Here is a 12040-nt window from a genome sequence, read left to right on the forward strand (position 1 = left end):
CAGAAAATATATATATATAACTAAGACATAGAAATTTAGATAAGAATTCACAGTTACTTCCATAATACTAGCTTACTTTTCTTTCCATTAGGATCAGTACAACACTTGCGCATGATATATCCCTTCTTGTACTGAATGCCACTGCCAGTGGGAGGGGCCAGGAATGGGTTGCTCCCTACTGTCACTTGTGAGTCACCAGCTGCACCTCCTGATTTACTTGCCCCAGTGGCTTCCATGTCACCATCATCATCTCTGTATTTTTTAGTATGATAAAAGAAGGAATGCTTAATAAGCTTAGAGAAAAGTGAAAGAAAATTACAAAGTCTATTTCAGCATTCATAATACTCCAATTAACAAAGTCTATTTCAGCATTCATAATACTCCAATTACCTATCAACTATGCTACATGTTGCATAAAGAAAGCATAGGAATTAATGTCCTTTGGGGTTTTATCCACTTGCCAGATGTCATATAAAGAAGAATTGAGTTATGGATAATGGAGGACAATAATAAAAAAGAAAAAAAATGGGGGGCTTTTTAATACAAATATTTCAGGTGCCTTTTCAGGCTATACTAATTGTTTTTTTTCTATCTATGGTGTTTCAATGTGTAACAGAACCCTACGAAATTTACAAAGCAGAATTACAAAGTGACTTCAAAAAACCTTGTCCATACCATATAATTTCAAAGGCAATGTCACACTTACATTTTAGTACTTTATCTCTCCTTTGGCCTTGACTATCATCTGCAGACATCTGTGCATGGAATTGGCAAGGTTCCTGATGTACTCTATGTCGATGTTTTGGTACCAGAAGGTCTTGTTGTCCTGAATGAGATGAGGCACTGATGAGGTATTGCAGGAAGCAGCCACATGAGCGTGCATACTGAATGCCCAGTGCGCCTAGAAATCTCACATGTACCAATATTTTCTTGCTTTCAGTCAAGAGTTTGGGTTTTCTTACTCTAAGAAAGGTAAGAGCCAACCATTTTGAAGCACAGGTAGAAGAAATACAGTGTCCACAAGTGAAATTTCCAAAATGAAGTGGCAGCCTGGAAGATTAAAGAAAGAACATCGTTCCCTCATGATAGACTGACACACACTGAGACGGGTTGCTGGTGCTCGCGCTGTTAGTAACACCAGTCTCAGCGACCGGATGTACAATGATTACAATATGAGAGCATCGTGTGCTTGTACCAACAATAAGCATTAGTCATGTATGCCTCTGAAAATATATGGGATGCAGACAAGGTTTTTTGCAGACATCATGCTTCTCAGGTTTAGTTACTGCACCTAAAAAAGTCCAGAGTTCACAGAAAAGGTCCGAAGAAGAGCGACAAAGATGATTTTGAAATCAAAACAGATGAGTTACAGGAAAAGGCAAGCTGCAATAGATTCCCTCAACTTTGAAGAAAGAAGTGTGAGAGGTGACCTGAGCACAACTTTTAAGTTTTTAAAACAGTCTGATGATGTGGAAAGTAAACAGTTCTTCAAGAGATGTTTAGACAGAACAACCAAGAACAAGAAAATAAGCAATGGCAACTTAAGAAAGATGTGAAGTCCATATTTAGTAAAAGAGCAGTGGATGAATAGACTTGATTAAATGAAGACAGCATACAGAAGTCTATAGAGTTGTATGACAGTAGAGAATGTTCAAGAGATGGGGCCCCATAAGTGTGAAACTCCCTGTAAACCACAAATAGGTAATTACAGGAGATGTATGGGTTGTAATTTCTCTTCCCTATCCTTGGATAAAAATCCACATAAAACAAAGTAACTGGTAAGATCCGACAACCAAAATGCTTGTTGTCATTGCCATACCATGGCAGCTAATGTTGGTGGTGTCTCCAGATGCATCAGCTCTCAAGAAACAATAAAGGAATCTACAGTACTTAAGATTCTTGTCATGTGACAATAATAAAAGAAAAGGATACAGATCTAACATCTTTGACAGTGAGTAAATAGGACCTTTTACTTCCAGCTTATACTTGCCAAATCACTGTTGTTGGCACCAAGTTCTCAAAGAATTTAGCAGTCACTGCTGGCCTTATGTAAATATTGTCTTATTCTGCCTAATTTTATGCACCAAAATTTTACAGTATCAAATCCTGTCTAGTTTAGTTTCTTCCTAATTGTACCATAAATCTATTTCTTTATCATTAATGGTTCAATCCTGATTCTCCAAGGTATTTCCACTTTATATTATCTAATGTGGTTTAATTTAAGCACAATCTTGGTGGTTTCTATTTAGCACTGTTTATAATATTCAGTCACTTTGTCATTCAGTATTTTTACCTTATTCTGTAATTTTTGTACATCTCTGGTTCTGGTATTTATAACTCATTTTCACTGTCACTTTTTATTTCCTTTTGTCTAATTTTCCTACATTATTTTCATCGGATCTCATCTACTGGTGATATCATTTTAACTGTAAATTTAATTTTGCATACTTTTTACAATTATAGCATATTTTTCTCTCTAATTTCTTATGTCTATATAGTTCTAATTCTCCCTGGTACTTTTTCATCCAGTAACGTGGGATGTAATAATATGTCATTCTTATCTCCGTTAAAGTGTATCCATATGTTCTTTATCTAGCTTTTGTAATTTCTATACAATTTTGGTTCTCTCTGGTGCTCTTTACTGTAAATTGCAAGCTCCTAGCCAATATCCTCAGTCATATTTTTTCAGTTATGTTCTTGTCAATCAACGTTATATTTTTCTTTTGATCACTCCTCAGAGCTTTTATAGCAGCATTATTTGTTTCTAGTCAATATGTTCAATATATATTATAGTCATATTGTATTGTAACAACCTTACCATCTTATCACAATAGAAACAAACTTAATGACTTGTGTGTCATTCTCCAAATTCAGATATTTATATCATCTTTATTACTGCATACTGTGTTTGCAGAATGGGCTCCCAGTCATATCATTTTGAATATGCAAAGACAATTTGACATGATTACTTATCCTTGAAATATTATCTGCTTTGTTCAGCATTCCAATTTTGATAAAAGTCATTATAAAAAACAGAATACTAGACTTGTGGTCTATTTCCTCCTTTGAATAGGTTTTATACAAAATCTGATAATACTCACGTAGCCCACTGTAGAGGTTGATTACGCATTGCATGATAAAGACTCTTGAGCACCTCCCTGGGAAAATTCTCACCATCATTGAGATCTGCCAGGTTGTCAATGAACTCATTACAAGTCATTTTTCGTCCAACATTTTGTCCATGAAGGTCAGTGTTGAGCAGCATCAGGGCACAAGTTAAGGTATGAACAGCATCTGCAATGTAAGTTCATAACTTTGTGATAGTGATACCTGGTTAAATGTTTTTTGGTCACAACAATGTTTTGCCTCTGGAAGTTTGGTCCAGTGTCTTTAAAGATAGAAAATTAAAATAATTACACCCAAAAAGCAACTGTTGATTTTTAAAATGGAACATGAACACAATTATTTTTCAATTTTCATCAACACTGCGGTGTCTAAATTCACAAAACAAGAAGTTCAGTCCTGAAAATGAAACAATCCACTGTGAACTACCTGCCATGTTAAGCTCAGGGGAAGTCACTTCACACAGAAGTCCCCTTTGCCCATAAGAAAGTTTGAGATTTTTGAGAAACTGGTCAACATCAAGACTGTAAATGCTTTGATATTGTCGTGACACTACAAACAAAATCAGAATCAAAATGCCACTCAAAGAATTTTTTCATGGGTGGATCTGTCAATGCAAATCTTACAATGAGGAGACAATAGTGACCACAGAACTAGTTATATACAGTATTAGGATGTCAACCAAGGATTTGCCTATTCATACTTGATGAACAGAGAACTGTGATATAACAAGTTGCACACACACCTCAAAATTCAGTTACCCATATCTGACCCAGTGATAAAAAGGATATGCAATTTTCTGTTATATGATTTGTTATTAAGCATCCAAAGGACAATTCTACCTAACCCCTGTATGTAAATTATATTGTCCCTATCATATGCTTCTGAAAATTATGCCAGGATTCTGCTGAATATTCATTCCCTTTAATACATTTGTTCTTCATTATCAAACTGCATGTTTCAAATTAAATCATCCTTACCAGCATCTGTTACTCCAGTAACATGTATTCCTCTTTATTGCTCATAAAAATTTTCTTTTAGTGCATTACCAACATTACCTTAGGGTCTAATTCATGTATACACTCCAAATGAACACTTAACTCTACTGTGCTTACCCTGTGAATTGAAAGTGCCTGGATTACATTCTAAGAACCGATGAGAGAAATGCACTAAAACACGCTCTCTCTCCTGAGTCTCTCCTGCTAGACAAAATTTGTCTAAAAACTTGCGTAGAGCCTTATCCAGGGTGTCACCTCGAAAATCAAAGTAGTTAAGGTACTCCTCAGGCTACCGCTCTACTGAATTCATTGCTGGAAACATTAAGAAAAAATGTTAATGATGTTTACATTAAATGAAATTTCACTGCTTCTATGTGAATGTTTATGTACTGTATTAAACTCAAGAAAGTTGGCTGGGTTCATTCAGTTGCAGTATCAATATGAAAAGATAGGAGGCTTAAAAAGATAGTTTTTCTCCCAAGTAAGAGATCTATCAAATACAGAATATGAGCTACATTGTCATATGGAATTGATTCAATTACATGTTCAATTATTCCTGTCAGTACTAAAACAATTTCTCCTTTAAAGAACAAAGAACTTTCAACAAAGTTATAAAACACTTTTAAATTTCAAATAACCAATAAAACTCTTACCTCTGCTTTTACACACAGTTCTCACATGAGCTACATTTAATATGTAATCTCAATAATATGTCATACACTCAAAATTCAGTAAAATTTCAACTGCTAACTCCATTTTCCCCACTTTTTAACAATGAAATCTCCTTGTATGCTCTTCCCCTAACCTGTTTGGGTTATCTCGTGTTTATGGCATTTTTCTTTCGACATTCATTTTCTGTACAGGTTGTACCTCTTTAATCCGGCAACCTTGGGACCTGGCCATTGCTGGACCACAGAAAATGCTGGAAAACAAAAATTTACCCCCAAGCCATACACAGTTGATGATCTGATCTCACAGTACTCACACAAAGTCTTTATAGAAATTCCTTTATCTAATTTTTTCAGTAACTCCACCTTTTCAAGCATAGATGATGATTTATGCTTACGCTTATTAGCATTAGCACCATCTTCTGCACCTCTTGGTCTCTTGGATGGCATCCTGAAAGGCTAGAATACAGCTGAATATAAGAAATTAACATAACTGTTAATTAGCTAAGCTGTAGTGTAAACAGATTTTGACACTTTAGCACTGCTAACAGCACTGCCATGATGGCAGATCCACAAACTAATAGCGGCAGATTCAAAACATGCTGGACCACATAGTGCCGGATTAGAAATGTACAACCTGTATTGAAGTCAGAAGACATCCTCAAATGTATAGCAAAATGTATCCATCTCTCGTCATTACTCCATTCCCAATCCAATCAGGTGGATTATGCACCTAACAGCATCTACAAAATCACCCACATCTTCAACTCATGCCTAGTGCATTAGTGAAGTATGAACTTTCACAAGGGCTTCTTATTTTTATACTTTATGCACTCATTTGGTTCACCCATAGGGATCAAAGCCTCAATTTAAACCACTTACATACAAAAAATGCTTCCATTGCATCTGACCCCCTATCATTCCCCTAGTGTTTTCATATAAAATATCCCTCACCCAAAATAGTTTTCTCACTACATCTAACTCTCTCTCCTGTTGTGTACCTTTCCTCCTCACACATCTGGACTACAATTTATCTCGACCAGTATATCATGTTATATATTTTCCATCACCATACCATCCCATGAAACTTTCAACGATGCACCTTTCCAATGACTTATTCACACCACAAAACTTTTCCATAAATTCATGAATACTATGTTGTCAGTTAAAGATCAGCTAATCAGGTTAAGGCATTCTGAGCGAAGAACTGTAGAGGATGAAGAAAGGCTGTGTGAGGAAGTGTAAAACAAATTCAATTGTGTTTTCACAGTGGAAGACTCTGTAGCCCCACACCCAGTAAGATCTAGAGAGATGGAGGTTTTAAAAATTCCTCAAATATCTGTAAAAGACACTGACAGAATGCCAACAGGTATTGACCCATACAAGGATCATGGTCCTGATAAAAGACATAAACAGAATACCAAAAACTCTTGACCCATACTAGGCTCATGGTCCTCATGAAATTTCACCATGTATGCTGAAGATGTGTGCACAAACACAACAAAAACCTCTTGAAATAGTGTTCAAGATGTTTCTGGGGACAAGCAAACTGACAAGGGAGTGGTAGAGGGCAAACATCATACATATCTATAAGAAGGGCACCCACTGAACTACAGGCTGGTCTCACTGTCAAATGTGGTCCGTGGTTCTGGAAAAGATAATCAGAGAGGAAGCGGATGACTTTCAACAGAGAGAAATTACTTATGCGAGTGAAAAGCACAGTTTCAGGGAAAGGAGGTCAAGTGTAACAAATATCTTTGATTTCTATGAAACTGTGAGCTCTCTTGAACAAATTGGAAGGCTGAGTGGATTTTTCATATCTGGACTGCCAGAAGGCATATGACACAGTATGACATGGATGGCTGATAAAGTAGCCAGATCATCAGGAAGGAACAAGGTGAAGACTCCATTGATGGGTAGTAGATTACCTTTGTGGAGAGGAACAAAAGACATGCCTCAAAAGCCTTCTCAAAATGGGTTAATGTGACCATCAGAGTGCACAGGGTTGTGTTTTGGGACTATTACTCTGTTTTATCTATGTAATGACTAGCCAGAGGGATTATAGAATCCTCTCTGAATATGTCTGCAGGTGATGCAAAAGTCATGAGGTAAGTGAAAAGCATGAAGGATTGCATCAACTTACAATGATACCCAGACAGACTCCAAAGCTGGTCTTACACATGACTGATGGAGTTCCACCAGAGTTATTATAGTGTAATGATGATGGTTTACAGCAGAAGATGGTCTTAATATGATTATCATAAAGCAGAAAATAAGCTGCAGATGGTTTAGAGCAGAAGATGGTCTTAATATGATTATCAAATAGCAGAAAATAAGCTGCAGGAATCTGTATGTGAGAAAGACTTGCAAGTTGACATCGTCCCTAATATGTTGACAGAGTTACAGAGAAAGGCTGTTGACCTTTAATTTACCCTCCATGTAAGAAAAAATGTGGCATAACTTGATCATAACCTTTAAGTTTATAAACCAGACTTATGACAGACAATGAACGGCTCTTTGAAAAAGTAATGTCAGAACAAGAGGACACATCAAAATTAATGAGGAAATTTGTTAAAAACAATATAACTCACTTTTATACTGTAGTAGAGAAGAGGTAGTGAAAGCTTTGCGGAAGATGAAAGCCGGCAAGGCAGCAGGTTTGGATGGTATTGCAGTGGAATTTATTAAAAAAGGGGGTGACTGTATTGTTGACTGGTTGGTAAGGTTATTTAATGTATGTATGACTCATGGTGAGGTGCCTGAGGATTGGCGGAATGCGTGCATAGTGCCATTGTACAAAGGCAAAGGGGATAAGAGTGAGTGCTCAAATTACAGAGGTATAAGTTTGTTGAGTATTCCTGGTAAATTATATGGGAGGGTATTGATTGAGAGGGTGAAGGCATGTACAGAGCATCAGATTGGGGAAGAGCAGTGTGGTTTCAGAAGTGGTAGAGGATGTGTGGATCAGGTGTTTGCTTTGAAGAATGTATGTGAGAAATACTTAGAAAAGCAAATGGATTTGTATGTAGCATTTATGGATCTGGAGAAGGCATATGATAGAGTTGATAGAGATGCTCTGTGGAAGGTATTAAGAATATATGGTGTGGGAGGAAAGTTGTTAGAAGCAGTGAAAAGTTTTTATCGAGGATGTAAGGCATGTGTACGTGTAGGAAGAGAGGAAAGTGATTGGTTCTCAGTGAATGTAGGTTTGCGGCAGGGGTGTGTGATGTCTCCATGGTTGTTTAATTTGTTTATGGATGGGGTTGTTAGGGAGGTAAATGCAAGAGTTTTGGAAAGAGGGGCAAGTATGAAGTCTGTTGGGGATGAGAGAGCTTGGGAAGTGAGTCAGTTGTTGTTCGCTGATGATACAGCGCTGGTGGCTGATTCATGTGAGAAACTGCAGAAGCTGGTGACTGAGTTTGGTAAAGTGTGTGGAAGAAGAAAGTTAAGAGTAAATGTGAATAAGAGCAAGGTTATTAGGTACAGTAGGGTTGAGGGTCAAGTCAATTGGGAGGTGAGTTTGAATGGAGAAAAACTGGAGGAAGTGAAGTGTTTTAGATATCTGGGAGTGGATCTGGCAGCGGATGGAACCATGGAAGCGGAAGTGGATCATAGGGTGGGGGAGGGGGCGAAAATTCTGGGGGCCTTGAAGAATGTGTGGAAGTCGAGAACATTATCTCGGAAAGCAAAAATGGGTATGTTTGAAGGAATAATGGTTCCAACAATGTTGTATGGTTGCGAGGCGTGGGCTATGGATAGAGGTGTGCGCAGGAGGATGGATGTGCTGGAAATGAGATGTTTGAGGACAATGTGTGGTGTGAGGTGGTTTGATCGAGTGAGTAACGTAAGGGTAAGAGAGATGTGTGGAAATAAAAAGAGCGTGGTTGAGAGAGCAGAAGAGGGTGTTTTGAAGTGGTTTGGGCACATGGAGAGGATGAGTGAGGAAAGATTGACCAAGAGGATATATGTGTCGGAGGTGGAGGGAGCAAGGAGAAGAGGGAGACCAAATTGGAGGTGGAAAGATGGAGTGAAAAAGATTTTGTGTGATCGGGGCCTGAACATGCAGGAGGGTGAAAGGAGGGCAAGGAATAGAGTGAATTGGAGCGATGTGGTATACCGGGGTTGACGTGCTGTCAGTGGATTGAATCAAGGCATGTGAAGCGTCTGGGGTAAACCATGGAAAGCTGTGTAGGTATGTATATTTGCGTGTGTGGACGTATGTATATACATGTATATGGGGGGGGTTGGGCCATTTCTTTCGTCTGTTTCCTTGCGCTACCTCGCAAACGCGGGAGACAGCGACAAAGTATAAAAAAAAAAAAAAAAAAAAAAAAAAAAAAAAAAAAGAGTGATGAAAGGATGGAATAAATTGAAAGAGGGCATGATCAATCCAGAGATTCCAAACAGCATACAGAAATTTAAAAGGTTGTATGATAGGAAGTGTAAAAAAAAAAAAAATGGGGCCTCATGAGCATAAAACTCTCTCCCCATGCAGTATAAGTAATTATGAATGGGTAACAGATTACAGTACCAGCTGCAAGCACCAGCTGTACTTTCTGGAGAGATTGCATACATACTTGTGTTAACTGATGTCTTTAAACTATATTGATTTTGGTAATTACTATAGATTTGTTTTTTGTTTCCCATAATAGCCCCAACAGACAACAGGAATAGTGCTTACATGCAAAGTAATAAAATTGAAAGATATTTAGGTGTTGTAATCAGCCTTATCCACATATTAGACTGCTGGCATTCTGTCCATAAACATACTCTCCTTGTCACACATAACCCTTAACAACACTTAACTCACACTACTCTTTCTTCATCTCTCTACATTTTCCTCTAGTGATCGCTATATGCTAGTACTGCCTTTTGGCAAATTGGTACAAGCAACAGACAGAAGTAGTAGGCAGGAACATTATACAGGAGCATTAGATAGAAGCAGTGAGTAGGAACATTAAGTGAGAGAATTTGGTAGAAGTAGTAGGCAGAAACATTAAATGGGAGCATTAGGTAGAAGTAGTAGGTTGGACCATTACGTAGACACATTAGGTAGATGTTGTTGGTAGGAACATTAGGTAAAAGCCTCTAGAAACACTGCACTAGAGTTGCCCTCTCCCACTGGTCTGTCAAGGGTGAGGCAGTAAAGGCTAAAAAGAGGCACTGAAGTTCACCAGTATGGAGACTCTTTTGCCATGGCCACTCCACTGAGGGAGTTCCCGAAGGGAACGGATGTCAGAAACACTGATGTCTAGATAGATAGTACCAGATGAAATACAATTTGAATATCACAAAATGTAGTATGTTACCCTATATGCATCATTTCAAAACACAATTTATCAAAAGTACCCATGTTAATGAAAAAAATATGACTGATAATGCAAAAATTACCAGCAATGAGAATCCATTACAAACTTACCATATGACATACCATTCTAATATCAATACATGCAGTACCCTATTCTATACTTGACATTTCAAAACTATCATAAATTTCAAAGTATATATATTAACAATAAAATTTTCATGTAAAGCAAATATTCAAAATAAGTAAATTTATCACATATCTTACTTTTTTGAAAGATGTCTTGAAACATCAGATTTCTTGAAACCATCAAGTGTAATAAGTCGTTTTGCCAATCTGACTGCAGAAGGGATATCTACAGCCTTTGGACTATAGTGGAAGCTGTGTAATGAGTCAATATCCGACTCATCCTCGCTGAGAGGAGGAGAGGTGGTGCTTGAGGTTCGTACGGAAGCCTTGCCTGTCCCATCCTCTTCTGAAAGACATGTAATTTCATCCTCAGATTCACGCAACTCCTGATAAGCAAGGGTATCTGGGGAGAGGGTGCCTGAACCAGGGGTGGGCGGGCGAGTGTTAGTAGGGGTCAAATCAGGATCACGCAATGCATCACAACTGTCCTGAGGTTCATGATGAATTGGTTCACCACTTTTTTGCAATTGCTGAGGTCTTTTTCTGCTACTATTTTTATCAGGTCCTTCCACTTTGATCACAATACGATTTTCATCCTGTTTCCTTACTTTGGTTTTATCAGAGAGTACGCTTCTACTCTCAGAAGTCATTATACCACCCATATTGTGACCGTTGGGAAGCAAATCTTTGGTACTAAAACTGTTGGCATAAGCAGAAGGTATATGCAAGGTTGGAGTTGTATCATCCCACTCAAGTTCATCAGGCACATCTGTGTCCGGACTAGTTAAGCTTGAGCTGTTAGAGCAAACATTCTCAGATCTGTTTGAGCTGCCTAACGAATCACGTCCACTACACATCTTATCATACACTCCACTACATGAATACTGCATGGAGGATGTAGGAGACTGGGGAGAGGTGGGGGAGGGAGACCTGATCAGGGGACTGTCTGAATCATGACTCGAATGAACACTGTCAGGGGAAGTTGGGGCATTAAAGGTCCACACAATGCGCCGGTCACGGTCCTCATGGGGAACAGGGGAAGTGCTATCATCATCACATGTATCTAGTAGCGTGTTTAGTGAAGACGTCACATCATCATCAAGCTCTATGTTAACTGCACACATATTATCCTTCTGGTACTGTAATTGATCTTCCGACTTGGATATTCTTACAGAAGTGCTAGTTGGGGGGTAAGTAAATTGCACACCACTAGCGTTACTATCAACAGACACTGGTGAACACAAACTATGCGGACTTCCCACTTCATGTTTGGCTAACCTGCTACCACAAATGTCTGTTTCATTGGGACTTGTGGGAACACTCGAGCTACCTGATTTTCGCAAATCATCAACAGTTTTCTGCTGGGGAAGCCAACTGGGATCATGGGAAGTCCGTGAGAGATTCAAGATAAGATCACCTGTCATCAAGTATGCTTCACTTTTCGGTTTCTGCTTGTTGCGCTCATTTTCTTTTGTTGTTCTATCTTTCACATGCAACCCATTCTCAGAAGCAGTGTGGTTTGACCCATGACTGATGGATGTTCTATCAGAGGCATCAGAAAGTGTGGGACTTGGCAGGGAAGGTGGTGTCGAGGATGATTGCTCAGGAGGTGTTCTGCTTGAAGATTTTTTGGCCTTGATCTGTTTTACTCCCTGCAAGTCATCCTGTGTAATTGCTGTTCGTAAGACATCAGGATTGTCTGGAGTAGCCAGGTACTGCTGCACACGCTGCTGAATTGCCGCATCTGTTGGAAGATAAAGAAACTGAAAAATCAGAGTTTTTGGACAAAAGAAATCTCTTTGGCACAGAAGACAAGT

General features: G+C 38.5%; 1 protein-coding gene across 1 annotated transcript in view; it reads right to left on the reverse strand.

The window, feature by feature from the left end:
- Efa6 (Exchange factor for Arf 6) overlaps window positions 1-12040 on the reverse strand; it is a 58879-nt gene that overhangs the window by 36532 nt on the left and 10307 nt on the right. Inside the window, 5 exon segments of the mRNA XM_071658421.1 lie at window positions 77-252; window positions 3102-3294; window positions 4239-4407; window positions 4409-4433; window positions 10362-11967. Coding sequence (XP_071514522.1) covers window positions 77-252; window positions 3102-3294; window positions 4239-4407; window positions 4409-4433; window positions 10362-11967 — 2169 coding nt within the window.

Source organism: Panulirus ornatus, chromosome 66 (assembly GCF_036320965.1).
Source record: "Panulirus ornatus isolate Po-2019 chromosome 66, ASM3632096v1, whole genome shotgun sequence".
Classification (NCBI taxonomy): domain Eukaryota; kingdom Metazoa; phylum Arthropoda; class Malacostraca; order Decapoda; family Palinuridae; genus Panulirus; species Panulirus ornatus.